Source organism: Crocodylus porosus, unplaced genomic scaffold (assembly GCF_001723895.1).
Source record: "Crocodylus porosus isolate Cpor-Errol unplaced genomic scaffold, CroPor_comp1, whole genome shotgun sequence".
Lineage (NCBI taxonomy): Eukaryota > Metazoa > Chordata > Crocodylia > Crocodylidae > Crocodylus > Crocodylus porosus.
In genome coordinates, this window is record NW_017728886.1 from 154,894,026 (window position 1) to 154,917,891 (window position 23,866).

Consider the following 23,866-nt stretch of genomic DNA (forward strand, 5'->3'; position numbering starts at 1 on the left):
GTGTGTGTGTGTGTGTGTGTGTGTGTGTGGGTTCACAGGGTGAGTCCTATACACACATCCCATCATACACACGCAGACACCAACACCCATGCCCCTTCTCACATCCTCCCCCACACACAGCTCCCCACAAACCCCACACCCCACATATCCACACACACACCCACATGCTCCCTCACCCCACACTCACACCCACACCCTCCTCCACACCCCACATACCACACACCAACTGCTCCCCCACAAATCTATTCCCATTCCCCTCACCACCCCCACAATATACAGGAGTAAGACTTCATTTTAAGCTATTGTGCAATCACTTCTGCGTACACTACACAAACACATGTAAACTAGGACAAAAATATTTTTTTAAATCAAATAAGTGAATGTTGTAGATTTCAGTTTTTAGAATATAATTTGGTATTTTTCTGGTTCTGAGATGGCAAAACCCCTTGCTGAAAGGAGTATTTCTGGGGGCAAGGGGAGGGACTTTTGATGGCAAAGGTCAGGGGTTAGGGGGCAGGGCTTCCAGTCACAAAATGGTTACTGGAGGCAGGGCACCTGTCAAGGGCTGGAGCTACCCATCCGGCCCTCGACAGCTTTCCAAAACTCAGTAAGCGGCCCTCCACCCAAAATAACTGTCTGCTTCTGTTCTAAGTCCATCTGTTGCCCCAGGAATCTGGGGCTTTGATATTTGAAGCAGTGTAAATTCTGTTTGTACATTTAATACAAACACTTCATTTAATATGGACACTTTTGGTCAGTATAGCGTTCCACTAGCCACAGAAAGGAAGCAAATTCCATAAATAAACACACAAAAAAACCCCAACTCAGCTAAAAGAAGCTGATTATAACCCAAGTCTTTTTCAAGTTAGGAAGTGAGAGACTAATTTTCCAGCATAACCCAGATACCTCTCTCTGATATGCCCTGCATTGGGTTCCTGTCTGAAGTTATGCATTCTGCATTGAAGAGTCATTGGACAAAATGTATAAAATGTTAGGAACACAGGCCATCACCCAGAGCTCTCCCCTCTTAGGTCAAAGCCCTCCCTACTGAGCTAGAGTCCTTGCTTGCTCTCTTTCTGGCCTGATGAAACTCGCATTTCTTTCTGCTCAGTGACCCAGTTTAAACAGGAGGGAAGAATAGAGCCACTCACCCCCTAACAGGCTGGTCAGAGCACTCTCCTGGAAGGTGGCAGACGCAGCTGGAACCCTTGCAGGCTGGACTCTCACTTCATGGGCAAGTGCATGGACCACCAGTGTACTGTCAAAGTTTGGCAGGCACCACCCACCTTGTCCTCCAGCTGTGTTTTTATATGAAAATGGCTGGGCCTGCCCTGCTCCGCTGTCAGCTGTGCTCCACTGTCAGCTGTGCTCCACTGTCATGCTGACTGAATCCAGCTTCTCGGGGGACTTCAGTATGAAGACGTCTGATTTGTGAAACCCAAACAAGCCTTGAAAACACTGGTGTTTACGGACACTCAGACATCTGAGCAGTTATACAGAGATTTTTCAGTCATTCTCTTGTTATTTAGATGCCTAAATTCCACCTCAGTTGCACTTTAGGGGACATATTTGCTTGTTCTATATCTGGCCCTTAGTCTCCCTGCACCTTGATTTCCCACCTGCAAAACAGGAATATAAGCACCCTCTCTGTGAAGGGCCTGGTAAAGATGAACACATTTAAACAGGCGAGGGGTTTAGCCACTATGGCAACAGGGCAACATAAATACCTAGAAACCTGCAAAATATATGACCAGGGCCTGACATCACCTAACTGAATTAATACTGGCTTAACGAGATGCCACTGAAGACAAATTATTCACATTATAGCAAAAGACCACACTGACAGATTGATGACCATGGTATTACCATGAGCTCATAACCCATTCTTTCCTTTAAACAAGCAAGCCATCCCCAGCAAGAGACTGTGGTTTTGCCTCTTGGATGCTTTCTGCTTTCAAAAGTCCCTTTGCGTATGACGTGTCTCCTTTTTGAAAAGTTTGAATTGATGATGCTTCAACAGCACAAGTAAGACATGGAGAAAGAATGGAGCTTTGATTAATGATGGACATGAAAACTATTCAGTGCAGCTGTAGAGACAATATTTATATTGTACTGCTAAATAATTGTTTTGAGGGGGGGGTTTAAATAAGCCAAATGCTAAAGAATTAGGAGTTCTCTAAACACTCCGTTTCTAACCACAATGGACCAGGGAGAAGAAAGAGCAAACAGAACTGCCGTCTTCCACTGATTCACGTCACTAGGTGGGGAATGAACTGGGTGTTTTCCTACTGATTTGAATGGAGACAAGTTTCACCCCAGATATTTGCCTGTATATTTTCCATCAGATACTTGGCCTACCGCCAATCAGCTGTATTTAGTCGTGCTTGTTTATGGCAGTGGTTCTCAAACTTTTAACACTTGAGGTACCCCTCAACAGATTCAAAGCACCACTGGAGAGACTCAAGGCATCTCTTGATAGACCCTCGGAAAATGCCAGCTCCTACTTTTCACTCTTTTTTTTATTACAGAAAAATAATAAGAATAATTCTTCTGTTGCAAAGAACTCAGAAAGACCACAACAGGTCAGAATGTTTTAATACCATGTATTCCTATTTGAAATCTATGGGTTTATTTTGTGAAACACATTTGCACACTTCATGATACTAGCATTATTTGGCACTCTGTGGCACCCCTGAAAGGATCTTAAGGCACCTCAGGGTGTCATGGTATCCTGGTTGAAAATTACTGGTTTATGAAAGGGTGGGGGTAGTATCCCCAGCGGTGGCTATTTTGGTATTTTGGTTAAAATTTCCCACCAGCTGGTAGTGATGGTGGACACATGAGTACTGACGGAGTTGTAGGTATCAGCATCATCATTAGTGATGAGGAACTTTATCAATAATGCCCTTGTGTGGATGTGGCCCACAAATGAAAACTGCCTATAGTAAAGCCCTGCTTGCCTGTCTGTCACCTTCCTTATTTATTTGAAATACACATTATAGGTAGGAACAGGAGTTAGTCATAAGTTACAGAAACATACCTGTTCCTTGTTTCCCTCATAGTGAAGTTCCCTTGAAAATCCATCAACTGTTGCAAATGTTGTACCTTTGAGATGTGAACTATTTTAAATTAACTCAGTGGAATATTAACTCGAATCCAAATGAACATCAGCATTACTATTTCATTATTAATTCTAGTAGCAAGAACATTTGGTTATTCTGTTTGTCCATCAGCATTGAAGGAAAGGCTGAATACTAGCCTAAAGCAACAGTGGAACACTTACTTATTGTCAAGCATCTCTGGGGTGAGGAATTAGAGTGCAAATCCTTCAAAGAAATTTTTAACAGCTCTTGCCTCTGCCCACCATGGAGAATGAGAAAGTTAGAGCCCAAAGCCTCAACATTTTGCTGGGACCTAAAACCCAGTATTACACCTCTAATCTTCCCGAGTCCACACTGCTTCAAAGTCCCTGCATGGTAGTCAAAATCTGCAACTCTCTCCACTTCAACTCCTCGCAACTTCTATAATGAAGCTGTCAGTTATCCTTAAAAAAGTCTACAGTACTCCAGCAACTGAAAATTCTGAAGCAGGTCAAGCAGAATTTAACATGAAAATGACCAGTCCAGACAATACATGAAACACAACTCATTTACAGAGTGAAGGGCTTTTTAAAATACCCTTCTTCCTCGAATTTGTTTTAAGAAGCCAAAGAACTTAAGTTTCACACCTACTACATGCTGCCTGAAACAGAAGCTGGGGGCAGTACTGGGGTCCTAGAGTGCATGGGCTCAAACCCTCAGCTTGTGTAAATTGTTTTAGCTCCTGGGTGTGAATTATACAGCCCACGGGCTATATTGGTGTTCCACCTGACCTGCCAGGCTACTGGAAGTTGGGAAGAGATTGGGCCAGGAGCTGGGCCTGTCACAATTGGGCTCCTGGGACCTGGCCAACATGGCCATCACCAGGGCAGTGGGGAAACAAAGGCTGTCTTTGCTTGCCCTGGAGCCACCAGACACCCTCCCCCACCCCCGCTGCCCTTGGACCTCTGCTGCCATCCCTGGCCCCACAGATGTGGCCCAAGAAGAGTGCCAAGTTCTGGATCCACCCTGGAGCTCAGGGGGAATTTGACACCCCTGCTTAAGCTGAATGGAAGTCAGCGAAGCTATGGCAAGTCACACCACCAGCAGATGTGACACACAGGACTATATATATATAATATATAATCTGATAGAGAGAGACAGAGAAAGTGTGTCCATTCTTTGGCTAGTAACATATTAAATAATGTCCTTACCTTCAGAATTTTAGAGCCCAAAATTCTGCACTCTGCAAGGTATAATTAGAGATTGTCATAAAAAAAGAACACCAGATGGCTACAGCAAGCATAATTTCCAGGTCTACATGGAAAATATATTGCCCCTGACAGCAGCACCTTCAGACATCCGCATCGCTGCACCCAACACTGGAAGCAGTGCCACTGCATCCAAATGGTGCCACAGGCAGCTAATTAAATTAGGAGATGGGTAATTGGCACTGTCACTCTCCAGCCCAAAGGACTGCATGCTACTTTAGGTTTAGGATGCAGCCTGCACAGGGCAGCAATTTATGCTTAACAGCAACACTGCCTCAGTCAATCAGTTCATGAGTATCCAGCAGAGTTTCTCTGCACAGTCCAAGACAGCACTCTACTCCTAAGCCATACTATTCTGGCACTCTAACTGTGAGCCTCCCATAGCTCAAGATGGTCTATCACAGCAAGTGATACGAGCTTTGTAATTTGGATAACAGCCAAAGCTGCTTTCATTTATGATCTGCCTTCAGTTTGAACCCAAAAATTCCTAAGGTGAAAAGCTAATCCTATAAAACAGTAACCACCTAGAAAGCATGTGATTTTCTAAGTGGAAAAATATTTAACAAAACTACTTTACAGGAATAACCTTGGCACCCCAGGTCAAAGGTTATGGGGAGTAAACATGGCACAGATGTGATTTGTTTGGATTTAGTCCTAGGGTTAGAAAGAGATGGAGGAACAAATGCATCACAGCCTGCAAATACATCTGCAGAGTGGTGAAGAAAGTTGTCTTCAGAAAGGTCATGTGTGTCTCTTCTTACTGGAGGCAGTTGTGACTGGCATGACAGTGGAAAAGGGAATCACGGCCACCTCAACAGCTTAACAGCAGAAGATACTGCATGCTTATGCTTTCTTATTTTCCACCAACATTTTAATGTTTCTAGTACTGAACCACACTGGGACTCAAATTCTATCTCTAGCAGGAATTGCATGCTTGCATTAAGAACCACATGCATGCATTGAACACATGAAATTTAAATAGTTAAGAAAATTTCACCCAGGATACAAGCTGCTTCAAGACTTAAAAGAGGCTGGAAAAGGCAACTTTAAATCAGGCTCACCTCATTCTTGAAAACCTGAATGCAGAATTCTACATTTTCTTTTGAGACATGATTGTCCTGTGCTGCAAAGTTACCCAGGCAAAGGCCTATAAACCCATGGAGCTTTCCCTCATGGGCTAGGGACACAGTAAAGTGATTGGAAACCAATTCAAAACTGTAACACAATGGAAGTTCAGTGTGTATAAACCTCTTTCAAAACAGCTGAAACCAATTTAAGATAAACCTGGATGGATGTAGTATCGGACTTAACTGATTTAGGTTAAATTAGTTTATTAAACTTCTGTCCTTAATCCCCTCCAGATTCAAGTTCACTCACCATCACCGAGCATCCCAGGATGCTTTGCACCTCCCCTGCAAGCCCCCAACCCCCACTTGCAGCATGGACATGCTAGCCTTGGCCCAAGTTGTCTGCTCTAGATGAGCAGGGAGGTGTGCTCTAGTGCCCCTGGCTTCTGGACTGGGCCACTGCAGGGATGTGTCTGCATTTCCAGAATCAACAGTGAATGTCTGTTCACTTGCTTATGAGTTCAATCTACATAGGTAGACTAACCTGAAAAGATTGAATCAATTCAGCATCACACTTTTTGACTGTCTGTACTTAGCACAATATCTATGTGGCATTCTTCAGCTGGAGAGGGCTAGGTGTATTATCCTGCAAAATGAATAGGGACCATGGACCTTCAAATTAGCAGACCCTTAGAATCCACCCTAACTCTGCTAGAATCAATGACACTACTAATTAGGGCTGTGTGAAGCTTTGGTCGCTGATTTCATTTGAAGGAGATGTGGCCGGATTCAGCAGCTGAATCTTTGAATATGAATCAAATCAGGAAGCCTCCGATTCAATTTGGAGAGATTCAACAATTCGGACATAGACACAGTTTTATATGTTTTTTTTTACATACCTCAAAGTACCAGGCAGCTTGTGAACGCTGAGATGGTGGGGTGGATGGAGCATCCCATGGGAGCATGGGGGGGTCCCCAGTGTGCTTGGCATTGGACCTAGAGTGGACCAGAAGAACTTCCCAGTCCACTTCTGGGTCCGCTGTGGAGGGCACGGGAGCGAACCACCCACCCCGGCTCAGCGATTGGTGCCTCCTGGGTCTGGGGGGGGCACCCAGATTCCCCCCGTGGCCAATTTCTGAGCCAGAGGGGCACGGGGGGGGTCCCCCACACACTCGGTGGCAAACCCAGAAATGGACCGGAAATACTTCTGGTCCACTTCTGGGTCCACCGCCAAGCTCTTGTGGGATGCTCCATCCACTCCACCATCTCAGCATTCACAAGCCACACCTGGTACCTCAAGGTATGTAGAGGAAACATATAAAGCTGTGTCTATGGCCAAATCACTGGTTCTCCGAACCATAATCGAATCTTCAGATTTGGATTCAGACAAATTGAATCAGGACAGTGATCAGCGAATCGAATCACTGTCCCCCGAACTGGGCCGAATCCAAATCCAAATCGAATACAGCCCGCTTCACACACCCCTACTACTCATGGAAGTAAGTGTGTTAGCATTTGAGTATTTGGCTTCCAAGTATGCCACTTCGGAAGAATCTCAGGCCCTAAATTCAAGCTGAAATGGCTAGGGACAAACATTACACATAAACCAGTCAAAGTGATCAGAAACTGGTATAAACCAGTAACAGAACAGACAGGAACTTAATGAGCATCTCTTTTGCATGTCCACCCTCAGAGCCTGTTACACTGTTCCTTTTCAGAAAAAATGCAGAAGTCCAAATTCACCGGTCAGTAGGCACATCTACATGTGTGCTTGAAGGCACGTTAGCCTATTTTAATGCGCACTGAAGTGTCCCCAAAAGTGCTCTTTAGCTAATGAGCATTGAAATAGTAATGTACCTTTTACTTGTACCTCTACAGTGGAGGGACTAGATTCAATGTGCATTACCTAAAGCGCATTAATGAACATGCAAGCATGCCCAATTACCTGCTAATATACATCCAAAAAATCACTCTGCTGACTTCCAGTGGAATGATTCCAGGGCCACAGTTATGGGACTGAGGGCAAATTCTGAACTAATGTCATTCTTTAAATAGGAAACTATAGAAAGTTTTCAGTTGCAGCTACTTACTTCAGAGCCCTGGTTTGGGGGTAAAACATGACATTAAAATTTGTAAAACAAACAAGCAAAAATTGTATTGGCCTCTCTTTACCAAGAACAAATTAACTATAAAATGATGCAGCTTAGTTGATAGATTCTATATGCTAACAGTGGCAATAATAGGATTATTCTACCTTGATCAGTCTCCAGCATTCAGGAAAGAGTACACAATACGCATTTACAACACCACTCTTCCCATGACACCCTGCACCCCTCCCAGATTATTTAAAACAACATTCAAACAGTACGTTGCTCTTTCTTATGGTTTGATAATGCTCATTATTCACTAACTCCTTTTTATTAGAAACTGATGGAACAGCCAGATTCTGAGCTCATTGTTAGCATTTCTGCTGACTACAACACACAAACCTCTCCGTTTCCAAACCAAGCATTTCTTCACACACAAACAGTTGCAGCCAACAACTAAAAATACAGAGAGGCAAGGGAGGGGAAAGGATTGTGCAGACACGTGGCTCTTGGAGAGAACAAGACTAAAAATTAATTAAAAGGTTTGCTCATAGCCCGTAACAACAAATGACTCCAATCATGCACACACACACACATACCACTTGTTACCAGAAGAAAAGCTGAGCATGAGAAGTTGTATTATGCACAGCATGAAGAGTTGGGCAATAGCTCTAAAATGAAAAATTATAACATGCCCTCCTTCATTGTGAAAGCCATTAATACCACACAGAGTTACCACCTAGTGTTGGTGCAAGGAGCTGGAAAGGACAAGATTCAGAGGGGTTCCCTCTGCCGGGAAGAGCGGGTGAGGTTACCTTTGGCATTTTCTCTCAGGTTTTTGGCTGGAACAGGGCAGCTTTATTTTTCTGACCAACGCTCCATAAGAAGCATAGACTGTACAGCCCAGTAGGAGTAGCAGCTAACCTGGCTTTCACATACTTTTACACCTACCCAAACATTTGGGCAGAAGAGGTTCATAGTTGAAGAGTCATGGGAGATTCTCAGCACTCCCTTACGGGCTGCAGATCACCAGGGCACCATTATGACGTACTTCCCTCACCTTCTCTAAACCTCCCATGTTGTAGCTTGTATTCTTTACAGCAATCTTAAGTTGCGGATACCTGAGTTCACCTGAGTACTACAAGCCATGCAGCTTAGTGTAGGATGGATGCAGCTTAGTGCAGGCTGCAAAATCCACCCAAGAAGCTGGGTAAATATACTCCGTTAGCTCTTCCCAAGCTTTGTGCTGCCATGGCAATGCTGCTAGCATGACCAGAGCTAGTTAGTTTAAAGCTAACTCAAGGTGTCCACACATACCCAATTAACATGGCAGCCACAGTGAAGACTTCCCAGTCTTACGACTGCCTTCTGCACTGGGCTCCTCCCTTGGCAACTTGAGGACTTTATCCCACAGCCATTTTACCCTTTGTGAAGGGACTAAAGTAGGGTGAAAATCTCACCTCCCCAGTGAAGGCTGTAGAAAAACCTCAGCAATAACTTCACTCTCCTATCCCACAGTTTACTTGTGGTCTGCATGAAAGCTTGTGCTAAACTCGAGCTCATTTCACAGTCACTTATTTTTGAGGTCAGTAACATTACCATTGTCTTCTCTTCTATCAATGCCTTTTATTCTTAATACAGCTAAGAAAGTCTGAATTTAGCAAAGAGTTAATCCAGACTGGAGTATTATAGTTATTGCTACTGCTATTGTTCCTTATTGTTTGCACTGTGCTAATGCCCAGAGGTGGTCTTAACCAGGACTCAGATTTTTCAAGGTTAAAAGAAATGATTATGATCCTCAAGACTTATCAAGGTCCATACAGTTTCATCAGGTGGTTTTTGCATCAAGCCCACAATTTCTGGTTGAGTTACAGCATATTTCATGCTCAATTAGAAGCTTCTAGGAGCCAAAAATACACCACATCCTTGAATAAATTGTGGCAGTAGTTAATTACCCTGACCACCAAAAATGTGTCATCTATTTCTAAACTGAATTTGTCAAATTCAAGTTCCAGTCACTGAATCTTGTTTCATCTTTGTCCAACACATTAAAGAGCCCTTTAGAAGTCTTCTTCAAAACTGACCGAGTTCTCTTAGCTTTCTCTTGGACAAAATAAAATTGAGCTTCTTTAGTCTCTCACTGTAAAGCACCTTTCCAGATCTTGTTCTTATAGATCTTTGCTGAACTTTTTCTAATTTATCAATATGCTTTTGGGGATAATAGGAAACTAGGGCTGGAAGGGACCTCCAAGGTCATCTAGTCAAGTGCCTTGTTCAAGGCAGGATCATCCCTGACTGAAGCATCTCATCCAAGTGTCTGTCCAAACTGCTCTTGAAAATTTCCAGGGACGGAGATTCCACTACTTCTCTAGGTCGTCTGTTTAAGTTTTTGACCACCCTCATGGGCAGAAAGTTCCTCTTAATTTCCAACCTGAATTTCTTTTGCTGCAGCTTGACGCCATTGCTCCTATCTCTATCCTCTCCATAAATCATCCTCCAGGAATTTAAAGGCTGTTAACAAATCCCCACCTCTACCTTCTGTTCTCCAGGCTACATAATAACCCTAGCTTTTTCAGCCCTTCCTCATAAGTCATACTTTTCACGCCTCTATTAATTTTTGTTGCTATTTATTGGAGTCTCTCCAATCTGTCCACATCCTTTTTGAAGTGTGAGGCCCAAAAATAGACATAGTACTCCAAGTGAGGACTCACCAGTGCTGAATGGAGTAAAAGAATCACATTCCATGATTTGCAAATGACACTCCTGTTAATACAAACCAGTATAACGTTGGCCTTTTTTGCAACAAGAGTACACTGTTGGCTTATATTCAGCTTACAGTCTTCTGTAACTCCCAGATCGTTCTCTACAGTACTGCAGCCTAGCCAGTCATTCCCCAATCTGTATTTGGGCATGCAGTTATTCTGTCCCAAGCTCACAGCTTTGCACTGAGATTTGCAAAGCATTTGTCAGCATCCTTTCTTATGTTATCAATAGAGAAACAGACATGACCTCTGCGTGGTAAGGTTTACAATCTAAAGTACAAATCCTGCTCATGTTTATGCATAGTTTTAATTTTGCTGCTTCCGACAGGCTTCAGTGTGGCTGTTCACATGTTTAGAAAGTGTGAATCGGATGTACAGAGTCAGAGCCTAGTAGGATTTTTCTGCACCCTAAATTGGTCCTATACATGGACACTCATATTCTAGAACATAGTTTTTCAATCTGTGGTACGTGTACCCCTGGGGGTACGCAAGACACAGGCAGGGGGTACGCAGGTACCCCAACACTGTCTCTCTTGCCCTCTTTTCCTCTCTCTCTCTTGCCCCTTCATCCTCTCAAAACTAAGGCAAAAAATTTGGTGCAATTAAAAAAATTAAATTCCCCAGTAATAATTTGGTGTGCCGTGCTAGGGGTTCATCCCTCCTAGTTTTGGCCAACATCACCTCTAGCCCAGGTACATACCTGAGTTGTGCAACCCTACCCACACCAGATCAAACTTCTGTCATATCACGCCCTTATATACACAGCCCTTCTTCCAATGTATGGGACACATTAGTCTGTAAATATAAAATCCCCTGGAAAATTGAGTGTCAGGGTACTTGTTCAAATTTTCAGAAGTTAGGGGGTACTTGCTACTTAAAAGGTTGAGAAACACTGTTCTAGAACTCTGTATGTAGCCCCAGTTATTCTACAACTACATAGCTACAAAAGCCCTAGAAACAGGTTGTATGGAGCTGTTGACAGGTTTAACTGTTTCTGGTTTTCAGTTTTTATTAGAAAATATCCACTGAAGCATCCTACCAAGTTTTTCACCCCTTAGTATAGAGGTGCACATTTCTGGGGTCAACAATACTCAGCTAAATGCCCAGTACACACAAGGCATGTCTACAGAAGATACTACTGAGCAGTGGTTACTGTACATTTATTTAGTATTTGTCACATAAAAGATGTTTGCTGAAGCTACTCCGCAGTAACTCTGGTTACTGAGCATTTATTTAGTACTTGCTTATACAAGTACTTAATAAATGTGCAGTAACTGGAGTTACTGTGCAGTAGCGCCAGCAAACATTTTTTAAGTGACGTTACTGCACAGTAGCCTAATAGAACTGCACAAGAGCATATTAGCACTGTCTGTGCTGCGACGTGCTACTGCGCAGTATTATTCAGCCACTGTACAGTCAGCATCTCATGTAGACGTGCCCACAGACATCTATTTTCTCAGATTTTAAGGGATACCGAGACTTGTGTTTTATTTTCTTTTAAAAAGCACGGGAAGCTGGAAAAGAGAGAGCGAGAGGAAGAAAATAAGGAGTAAAATACTTCATAATATCCCAACATCAATGGTAAGAAACAAAGAACCCAAATAAATTCCCACTGGAATCAATAAATAAATCCCCAGTGACTTCAGAGGGGAGTCAGTCTACATTTATCATAAATAAGGAAATTCGTGAAGATAGTGTTTTACTGCATTTGCATTTCATGGCACCAGTATGAAACGTGCAATGTAGCTGAGTTAGGATTATTAAAGCAACTTTAACCACGAGAATTTTTTTTTTTTAACCCTGAGATTTCCATCCCACCCCCTTAATGTGGCATTAAAAATAGTTTTGGCATTTGCTCTCTTATTTTGAAAAACATTTTTACAGTGTACAAAATATTCATGGGTATATGCACACACATGAAGGGAGGAGCACTAGATTAAGTTGTGTGTGGTTTTTTTTCCTTTTATTCTTTTTTTCCACTATCCTGAAAACTACCTAGTACAATGCTTACTTTCAACCAGCAGAAATACTTCACACTGGAAATGCAGACAGCCCGATGCATTTCTCATTGGACCCATTTACATCACCCACTGCAGTGCTTTGAGCCCTGACTCAAACTTTTAGTATAGAGCCTGAAACCACAAAGCCTCTGGCACAGCAGGATCAACATAAGAGGACAATTCTGCATTTTGTCACCCTGTAAGCACATTACATTATAAATGAGGAATCAGCCATATAACAAGTTTGACAGTCTGTTGTTAAATTAGGCAATATAAATTGTAGCTGTGTTTTTGGCACATCCCAGAAAGTACTGTTGAAAATTCATGGCTATGAAAGTCCACTGTCTCTTCTACATACACCCTATAAAATATAAGATAATTTGTCTATAGGGAGTTTCACATAGTTTAATAACCAAGGTCTACTCAAGACACACATTTTATTATCTATTGTGTTTTTAGTAGCTACTACTTGGAAGAAATTAGGAAACTCTCCTTCCTTCATTTTAATTAAGAAGCTCAAGAGCCTACAATTGAATTTGCTTTGTGCTAAGCATGGTGCATATACCTTGTAAAAGACAGTCCATACTCCAAACAGTTAAAATCTGCATAGACAAACTGAGGGAATGCTGGCATCCCCATTTTACAGATACTGAACAGGGGCACAAATTGCTTGCCCACTGTCTCTTGTGCCAATCAGGCACAGCAGAAGTGCTCTGCTCACACTCCTCTACTGGCCTCATGATGTACACATACTCTCAGGACCTCTGTATCGGGATGTATACAACCTGCTCTGTAGTCTCTGCACTACTTACAGAGTCTCCTGTGCTACAGTAATATTCAAATAGCCAGTTCAACCAGCTTGTGGCCCATCTGCATTACCACAGCAACAAAACAGGACAGAAGATCTAGCCTTCAGTGTTTAAAAGTGTATGTTTTAAACTAGCAACACACAAATCTTAGCCCCTCTCTCTCATCTTTCAATGTAGTTAAAAATTTTAATTCAGTGGACTACAGTGATTCAGAAGTGGATATGCTATAATCTGAATCAGAAACTCCTTTATTATTTGGACTAGGTATATGCAGAACTCTTCTTTAACAGACTAACCTTTAAAAAAATCCACTGTGTTGTTGCGTTTAGCAGAGCTTGCTGAAGCTAGCTATCATTTCTCTTTCATTTTGCTTCCTTTCAATAGACTACTTAGCATGCAGCAAGCTAAGAAACAACACACTGCAGCAGGCATTAGCTGTGGCTGCACTCTTCTTTTCATCAGGAACACAAACCGCACAATTCTTACAGCAACCAACATGAAAAGCCTTGAGTTAAATCCCTTATTTATTTAGTGTACTATAAAGGCCCTACTCTCTCATATTACCATTCTGATCAATCAGGTATGTGAGGTTTTCCAGGCAACAGGTGTTTTTTGAAACAAAATACAACCTTCGCTTCAGCTCATTATGTGAAAGAGACAGCAGCTGCAGGCATAATGCTTAGGACACATGGTCTATAAGACACCCAGAAGAAAAACACCCCTTGTTCTACTTGTTAAGGTAAAGCACAGATGTTATTGCAGCACTAAGTAGAAGCATAAGGCAACCATGGCCTGTGTGGCATGTTGTAAATTCAGATTCTAAAATTTCAGAATAACTTAATAGGGAGTAAATGTAATCACTAATTTCTTTACACAATGGAAACTTGCTAATGTATCACCCTTTGCTTCTGAAGAAATAGCCATTATTACTTTTTATTTATTTATTATTTATTACAGTGGCATCCATACAATGCTAGCACTCAGGGAAATTAAATCCATTTACATTTAAGCATTCTTTCAACTGACCAAATTGTCTATGTCAAATGGTAACCAGAACAGGATAGACTTAATCATTCAGCTGAACCCAATGACTAGATTTGCAGTTCTGTAGAAGGGATTTAGTTCACAAAACTGCTGGATTTTTTTGTATGTTCATTTTTTTGGTCTGATGCAATACTACATCTGACCATTTTTAAGCAATGCTGAAGAAGCTTCCTTTCATGGAGGATTACAGTACTGTGATTTAGTTTTCACTCGCTGTGGGCACACAGGCAGTCACCATATACCAGCTGATGTGCAGTTGACCCACCTTGTAGTAAACTGTTCCCATGTCCTAAAGCCATTTAACTTAGTCAAGTTTTATATTGCTGTGCATCACCACAGCTTCGAGTGCCTTCCATGTAAAATCACTCACCAACATTCCTCCCTTTTCATGACCAAGCCTGTAAGGGAACAGGTTTTTGTTTTTGATTATTTTCCAGATTATCTATTCCCTCCATACACGTACTTTTCTTTGGCAGGCAGAGGTTTAAGGGTAGAGCCAAACATTGTGTTGTAAGTGTTGTCATTATGGTGGAAAGGTTTTTCCAAAGAGAAAGGCCCTACAGTATTTCTTAAAAATACTCAGACTCTGAATTTCTCTGACCTCCTGGTTCCCTCTAATTTTCTCTGTCTCTGACTGAGAACATCTTACCTTTTGGACTATTATGTCTAAAATTATATAGGAAACACAGCTGAAAGCACAGCCTCGGAACTCCTATTCCTTGAGCAGACTGTCTTAGTGCATTTTAGATGTGATACACTCGGACACACAAGCAGATAAAACATGCACCTTGTCTTTGCAGCCTAAGTGCACACATTTCTGTCTGCAGGGTTTAGGAATATGGAACAGCAGCTGTGATTAATTAATGCATATGGGGAAAAGGCAAGATCACATAGACTTATTGAGATGTGTGAAAATCCTGAGACTCCTTCAATCCAAATCCCATTTAGTGGAAAGCACTTTACTAATTCTGGGAGATGAGCCTCCTATCTGCACATAGCTTTATGGCACTGCCAGGACTGATACACTGTCATCAGATATTTTCAGATGGATTTACCCTTTGCCCCTCTACCTCAAAAAAATAATGTTAAAAAAGGTAAGATTAAACAAAAGCATCCTACAGGCAAGATAGTATAGAAGTATCGCTCTATAGAGTGGCTTCATTTACTCTGAACTGACTTCAACTTTATAAAAAATTCCTCATTGCAAGATTTATTGCAAGAAAGAAAAAAAGGAGGAGGAAGAAAAAACAGGAGTACAAGAGAGAGAGAAATAGATGACAACTAACTTGAATTGAATAAATTTCAAATAAGATAGGTCATGAGTTATAAAAATAAAAATATGCAAGGATACAAATTTTCAAAAATAATTAAAAAACCCTATAAATTATTTTAAACCAAATTGTGCAAATTAATGCTCTGTGTAACTCCATGATTTTGTTTCCTCTTACCTTTCTGATGATCTCCTACTTATCAAAAGTTGTCTTTAATTAGGCTAAAGTGTACACGTGTGCTCAACTCAATGCCAGAATGGACTATTTACATTGTTCACTGTTTAGAGTCTCCATGAGTTTCAGCAGCAGAAGGGCCTTAAGTCTTCTGAAGGACAGACTTCATCATCCTATGTGTTCATGAAGCCCATACTACTAGTGCTCTGTAGCTACATTTGACTGAGGCCTTCAAGCATTGTTGCCATGCTACTGGAAAGGTAAAACAACTGCAAAGATTCCCCTCCTGTACAATTAAAGCAGGTAGAGAAGACCCAAAGGTATTTTGAGACAGCTACAGTTACACGGGATGAGTGAAAATAAGTAGATATACTCACATGTGTCTTCACATCACCTTCTAGAGTTCTGCTATTCCTGAGAAATTCGGCCACACTCCCATTCAACAGTCTATCAAAGGCTTCAACATATGGTGCTACACCTATGAGAGACAGCATTTCATTACAGCTGGTTCATAAAAGGTTGTAACTTACAGCACTGTCCTTTGCAGTCTAAGGGAAAGATACTGCAGATATAAGGGGGAAATGATTAAATTTAATATATTTCTGTCCCCACTAATTTGTAAAATCAGTGAAAATGAACAAATAATGGGAATTTCCAGAACAACAGATACAATAAAGTGGCAAGCAGAATCAAGCAAGCAGTGTGAAGATGTTAACTGTATACTGTATGTGGCTAGCCTCTTCTGTACTAAGATAACTGGTTCCAAAAATAAACACTCTCCACTACTTGCATAATAAACATGATTTAGATCTTTTTCATTAACGAAGTGATATTAATGTACATAAAATAAACGACATCTTTATAAAAATAATCTTTATCTTTAGGGGGGCTGTTAGGAAGGCTTAGGTGGAGATGGAACTGGGACTAGTGACCTCGATCAATGACAACAAGAAATCCATGTAAAAAGATGTGGGCAGTGGGGTCCCCCAGGGCTCAGTCCTCAGGTCTGCACTGTTCAACATCTTCATCAGCAACTTGGACAAGGGGGTGAAAAGCACCTTGTTCAATTTCGCAGATGATACTAAAATGTGGGGAGAAGTGGGCACACTGGAGGAGAGGGACAGGCTGCAACTAGATCTGGACAGGTTATAGAGGTGGGCAGATGAGAACAGGATGGGATTCAAAACTGACAAGCACAAGGTGCTGCACCTGGGGAAGAAGAACCAGCGGCATACCTACAGGCTGGGGAACTCCCTTCTCATCAGTGCAGAGGCAGAAAAGGATCTTGGAGTCATTATTGATTCCAAGATGAACATGGGCCGACAGTGTGGGGACGCGGTCAGGAAGGCCAACCGTACGTACCTTGTCATGCATCCACAGATGCATCTCGAGTAGGTCCAAGGAGGCGATACTCCCCCTCTATGCAGCACTAGTCAGGCCGCAGCTGGAGTACTGCATCCAGTTCTGGGTGCCGCACTTCAAGAAAGATGTGGACAACATGGAGAGGGTCCAGAGGAGGGCCACTCACATTATCAAGGGGCAGCAAGGCAGGCCCTACAAGAAGAGGCTATGGGACCTGAACCTGTTCAGCATTCACAAGAGAAGGCTGAGAGGGGATCTGGTGGCCGCCTATAAACTGACCAAGGAAGACCAACAAGCAATGAGAGAGTCCCTGTTCCCCCAAGCACTACCGGGAGTAACAAGGAATAACCGCCATAAGTTGACTGAGAGTAGATTCACAATCAGGGTGGCTAGGAGCTGGAACCAACTTCCAAGGGAAGCGGTGCTTGCTCCTACCCTGGGAGTCTTCAAAAGGAGGCTAGACAATCATCTTGCTGGGGTTGTTTGACCCCAGCATCCTTTCCTGCTATTGCAGGGGGTTGGACTTGATGATCTGCTGAGGGAGGTCCCTTCCAAACCTACCTACTATGAAACTATGAAACTATAATCCGTAATGAACAGCTGCTATGTCTAGTCACCCTACCCATTCCTGGAGCTTTGGTTGGTAGATGTTAATAAACAGCAAGCCATGGGGCTTTCCTTTAGCAATAGTGCAATTCTATGATAGGACGGGAATGGTTAGTTACTTTCTTATCAGTTTAAACTTTGAAGCTCAGTGTTTTCTTGTTTTCTCATCTTTGTTGGCCAAACTGTAAATTCTAATAACGATAAAATTTCATTCAGTCATTTGGCAAAAAAGGACAGTGCCACTAAATTACTCATCTTGATTAGTATATATACCTAAGTACACCACAGAAGTAGGAATGCCAGTTACACTAAAGAGTATACTACACTGTCTTCTAAGGCTGACTTGAATCATCTGGACAATTGGAAAATCCAGATATAAGAGCTACTTTTTTATATCCAATTGATTTTATGCATGGCTTTACATATCAACTAAGGCAGAGAGATAATCTTTTCCAGGAGGATTTCCGGTCCTCCTTGACATGTCCTCATACCTCTCGATGGCCCTGATCCAGCATGTGTTAATTTAAGCCATCCATGGCCTTTGTGAACCTGGGTGACTGGAGATCCCAGATTCATAACCATGAAGGCTCGTTTAGCAGTAGCAGCATTTTGGCCCTTTGACAAAAACTACAGGCTTAAGCCATCAGAATTCAGAACTGCCTGTACAAAACATATTGTAGTTAGGCTGCTTGAGGGGATGTCAAATTTGTCTTGTTCTCCTTATGTTACTTTCTTTTTTCACCTTATATGCTAAGGAATTTTGGCGCTTTCATCCATTTAAAATGTTAATGCACAAGGCCTTTGTATGTCTTACGATACAAAGTTTTCAATGGTGGGGAAGGAAATGTTTTCCAAAGCCAGTTCAGTGTTCGTCAAATCTGTCCCAGCCTCAAAGACACTTGTTTTAGCCTTTCCTCTGCAGCACAGCCTCAAACAGAATCCACCAGCTGCACTAACAACACGCAAAAACAGAACATAGCTAGGCCTATTTTTAAGAATCAGTTCTGCTGACTTATGAGAATATAAACTAGAGCAGCGGGTCCCAAAGTGTGACCTGCAGGCCAAGTGTGGCCAACAACCCCTTTTCATGTGGCTTGCCACCCAGGATTGTCCCTTTGGAAACAAAAGTTTGAGAACCTGTGACCTAATGTTTCTTGGGCCCTTGCTGTAATTTAACAACTCTTTGATTTGTCTGCAATCCTGCCACTATAATCTTCAGAAATAAAATGGGTACTATTCTCTCCTCACTATTTTGCCCTGCATGCTAACAGTATAAATTAGAAAGATACAAGTGAGACTAGAATGAGTCCCTTACACGTTATAAAGCAAGTAATTTATAAATTCTTTGAATCAGTAATATGGAAGAGAGCAACAAATTTCTATTTCTGCCTAAACCCTCAGGGAATTTCAAGAGCAGGAAATATAACTAAATACCAAATTTACTTGATTCTAAGATGACCTTGAATTTAAGATGACCCACCAATCATTAGGTTCTATGTATGGAAAATTTATAAATTTGTTATAATTCCCCGTGTATACAATCTAATTATTGGAGGGTCATTTTTAATTCATCCTTCCCACCATTGCAGGGAGGCAGGCAGTAGGGGGGTAGGTGGTGTGGGGAGATCAAACAGCTTGCCCCCTGCTTGTGTCCTCCCCCCTGCCACCTCTGCCTCCTGCCTGCCCCCTCACAGCCTTGGGCCCCCATTCCCCTTCCCCCTCTGCCTCTACTCCATCTCCCCCCCTTCCCTCCCCAGGCTTTGCTCCTCCTTCCAGCTCCCCCTCCTCAGTCTCTGCTTCCCACACCCCGCCTTACATTTGGCCAGCAGCCTCCATCCCCATTCTGGCAAGGGGCACTGAGCATTGCCACAGGTCAGCTCCTGGAGTAGCTGTGCAGGCTGTGCACTGCTGCTGGGATGGGACTTGGTGTGCTTGGTGTCCAAGGCTGCAGTGTGGATGCAGCCTGCCAGCAAGGAGTAAAGTGAGGAAGGGAGAGGGAGGCAAGGGAGCAGAAGCTGCATGAGGAGGGGAGATAGGTAAAAGGGTTTTCTTTCCCACGTTAAAAGGAGGAAAAAACCTCATCTTACAATCAAATAAATCTGGTAGTAATTTTAATAACAGCAACCTGGTAATGAGCTCCTGTTCTAAGTGAGGCAGGAGAGGGAAAGAGCCTTCTTGTAACAATGATATAATCGGTAAGCCATTAAAACTGCTTAAAATTGGAAAGAAAACCTACCCAGAAACATAATAGCATAGGGATACATAGCTGTGCTCAAGCTACCATATACAAAGCAATGGGCCAAAATGAGAAATATCATTGGAAATTGTACTATCCTTTCCATTCCAGGATTAGGGTATGTTTTGTAAATATACAATATTTAGTAGTAATTTTTATTTCAGTTTGTGTGTGGGTTGAATGTTCTTGCCTGACCACATACTCAGGCAGTTTAGTTTAACATATACATTCAGAAACAAGTAAAATTCTAAATTCAGATATGCAGAGTATGACTAAGTATGGTTTGGCCCTGTGGTGTGGGGAACACATGTAAGTAGGTTCTGATACTAGCTTTATTTCTCTGTTCTTACGAGTTGCGCTTTGTAGATGCACTTCTGTGGGTGGAGCACAAAAGACAATATGCATTAAAACCAAAACTGAAATGGCAGCACTTCGCAACAAAATGATTATGAATGAGCGCAGATAAGATTTAACTGATCAGGCAATTAAATGCAATGACTATGCAGTGAAATCAAGGAAGCTGGGGGGACTCTACATTTCTGAATTGCCAATTTATTCAGCAAAATTTGTATTCTGGCTTTTCAGGAATGCTCATTACCTCTGCTAGTTAGAGCTATCAGACATTTGCAATGCATGAACCCTCTACAATAATATCAACAGTAATATGGAAAGAGCAGGGAAGCTTTGAAATAAGGATTATATTTAGGGTAGGGATTTCAAAGATAAGGTTCACAGGCCAGATCCAACATGCAGAATCATATCATGTGGCCCATAGGACTCCTGAAGGGACCAGGAACTTGCAGGCAGAGTGAGAAGAGGTGGCCCTACAACCAAACTCCTGTGTATGGAGCCTTGTTGGGGATGCCTGTTGGCAGTGGAGGGGCAAGTGACAGGTGCACTAATTGTTTCAGATTGGGAAGTGGTAGAATCATAGAAAATTAGGGTTGAAAGGGACCTCAGGAGATAATCTAACCCAACCCCCACTCAAAGCAGGACTGTCCCCAACTATATCATCCCAGCCAAGGTTTTGTCTAACTGTGACTTAAAAACCTCTAAGGATGGATATTCCACAATCTCTCTGGACAGCCTGTTCCCTTGCTTTACTACCCTCCTCGTGAGAAAGTTTTTCCTAATATCTAACCTGTATTTCTAATATTTCCCTTGCTGCAACTTGAGACCACTGCTCCTTGTTCTGTCATCTGCCACCACTGAGAACCATCTGGCTCCATCTCCTTTGTAACCAGCCTTCAGTCACAGTGGTTAATATCACCACTACTCACCCCACCACCTGAGTGGGTCCAGATCCAGCTTGCAAGCAGCCCTGCAGTTTAGGTCTGGCCTGGGGGACCAAGGAATTGTGACACCCCTGGTCTAGGATACTAATTTATGATTATGATTATCCTGGTAAATTTTCCAGCCATCTTCAAAGAAACTGATCTTTGTTAACTCACAGCTCCATAAGGACTTGTTCTCTCTCACTGAACATAATACGTGCTGCTCTAACAAGCTCTATATCCAGCACTCCCAAAAAATGTATAAAAGAACAAGACATACCTCCATTGACTCCATTGACAGCTTCATACTCCACTTCTGCAGACCTGTGTGAATCTGAAAACAGCGATTCCAGTCGAATAACAGCTTTTTCCAGCCTCTCCATCAACACATGAGTCTCTGCCATTCTGAAACACTAAATCAGAGATGGAAACTTTGTTAGTTATTTCAATGACGGCACAGGAATTTACCACTATCATCACTCTGCCATCTTTTATGGTTTTAACTTTCACCAAATTTTAGAATTTGACAACTTCTGACAACATTGTAAACAGTTCCCTCTCATATCCCCAAAAACTGAAGACTACATTTTAAGGGTCAAATATTCAGAAATGGCTTCTATTTTTAATCCTGCAAATAAATGGAAAGAAAAAATGCATGCCAGTGCAATTTTGGTTACCTGGACAGCCTGATGGCACCTACAAATTGGAGCATGAGATGCCCAATTTAAATACAGATAAATGTTGGCATAAGGTTGTGCCTTCTATTTACAGATACTAAATACAGATCCAGTTGAGACTAGACTGAAAGCTAAGCTTTGAATGTGTACCCTCTCTCTCCGGATTTTGACATGGCACTTCCTTAGATCCTCCTAATGCTTTTATACTTTGCAGTATGATTCTGTTCCAGTCATCTTACTGAAGACTCTGCATTAATAATTAAGCAGCCAAGAAGGTCTCTGCTTTACTTCTTCAAAGTCTGACTTTTCATCAGTTTATGTGTTTTTCTTTTCTTTAATAAAGTACACAGTTAACAAAATGCATCACTGAATATAAAAGCCTGGTATCCACTTTTCCACAAACATTATTTAATTAACAGCTTCCATGCACACATTTGTCATTTAACGTTGTGAACTTTTCACTCTGCTAAGTGACACACAAGGTATGCACATGTTACTACCTAATAAAATGTCACTGCTAAAAGTGATTATCCTTACAGATGCCAATAGTAACACTAGATTCCAACAAACTGCATTAGCAACCAACACAAACAGAACTGTGGTTCTCAGAAGTCCCATTTAACTGCAGGGAGCGCCTAAAATGCTATCATTAGAAGGTAAAGCAATATGAAAAGAAGCTACTATCATTATTATCCTTTAAATTTAAATTAAATAACAGCATATTAGCTGTTAGAATCCTGCGCCAAGGTGCAGAACAGTTTTGCTGACTCAGAAAAGATGAGTCTGTTCAGCTTAGTCTTCCCTACATAATAGTCTAAGGGGGTTTTACATGTGAACTATATGAAGAGATGGAAGATTCCACAAGGAGAAACATTAGAGCCAACCGTTCTCAAGAGAAAGGGTTAACTAAAGTGTGTTTTGTCTTTATTTACATTAAAAATAAAGACATAGACCAGGGAAGGAGTAAGTCTGAACTATAACCAAAGTGCATGTTGTGCTAAGTGCAGACTGGACATTCAAGTTTGCTCATATTAGAAATCTCCATTGTTCTTCTTTGCAAAAGTGATTTGAATATCCATTAGTAGTTCAAAAATATGTGTTTATTGTTTAATATAAACACATCTTTTGATTATGGGGTAAAATAGTATCAGGAGAGCTTCCGAAATGTGCAGGATTTTTTGAAATTTTGTATTAATAACCTTTTCTTAAATAAAATACAAAGAAATTGCAGATTCTCTTCACTCCATGTTGTATCAAATCTGACAGAGTAAAAAAACCCACTACCAACTTCAGCTATAAAAGCTCCTAAACTGAGTTTGGGCTGACTCAGTTTGGGGAAAAAAAAACCCAGCCAGGCTCCGGGAACAGCATGAGATGCGCAGGTGCAAGCCCGCTGCGCCCCAGTCCCCCAAAGCCCCTCAGTGACCCCCAGCTGCCGCGGAGCACCCCCGCCAACCCCCAGCAGCAGTCGGAGGGAAGTGGGGCCCCTGGTGGGAGGGACTAGCCCCAGCCTAGCCACAGGGAAGTGGCTAAGTTGGAGCCGAGGGGGGTCTCGCCCTGCCCCGGCCCCTACTTCGCCCATCCCCCCAGGGAGCCGTGTGACCAGAGCCTGCACAAACAGGCACACTTGTCTGCCCGGCATGTGAGTTAGCACAGGAGTTCGCACGGGAGGGCGAGCAGCAGGGCCCAAGGCCTTGCCTGTGAGCCCCCAGGGTAGGCATCCCCAGCCGCAGCCGGCCCATCAGTGGCATGATGCAGATGGGCACATGCCATACCGCGAGAGTCCCCTCACGGTCTGCGGCCCCCCACACTGGCGCCTCAGAGGCCTCCACCCAGGCGGGGCCCATGGTTCCGGGCTCCACGCAGACGGAGCCCCTGGCTCTTGGCTGCGGGGGCTGCCTGTCCCTTTTTCAGGCTCTGGGGCCTGTGGGGTCTGCGGCGCACCAGCTGGAGGAGCTCCAGGCCACAGTCCAGAGACTGCGTGCCATCAGGAACTGTGAGCAGGAGATTGACTCCTACTGCCAGGCCCTTCTCCCCCAGGAGATGGAGGGTAGACCACAGTCTCCCTTCAGGACAAGGGAGGACTCGGGGACCTCCCATGCTGTCCAGCCCAGGGGTTAGACCAAGGTGGTCAAGGGCCCCAAGGCCT

At 42.7% G+C, this 23,866-nt stretch overlaps 1 protein-coding gene across 1 annotated transcript in view; it reads right to left on the bottom strand.

Moving 5' to 3' along the window:
• Positions 1 to 21,473, bottom strand: part of CAP2 (CAP, adenylate cyclase-associated protein, 2 (yeast)) — a 74,832-nt gene extending 53,359 nt beyond the window's left edge. Inside the window, exons 1-2 of the mRNA XM_019543532.1 lie at positions 21,321 to 21,473; positions 15,940 to 16,040 (exon numbers count right to left, since the gene is read on the bottom strand). Of these exons, the coding sequence (XP_019399077.1) occupies positions 15,940 to 16,040; positions 21,321 to 21,444 (225 nt within the window). The 5' untranslated portion in view covers positions 21,445 to 21,473. The remainder of the gene's footprint in view (positions 1 to 15,939; positions 16,041 to 21,320) is intronic.
• Between the last annotated feature and the right edge of the window lie 2,393 nt (positions 21,474 to 23,866).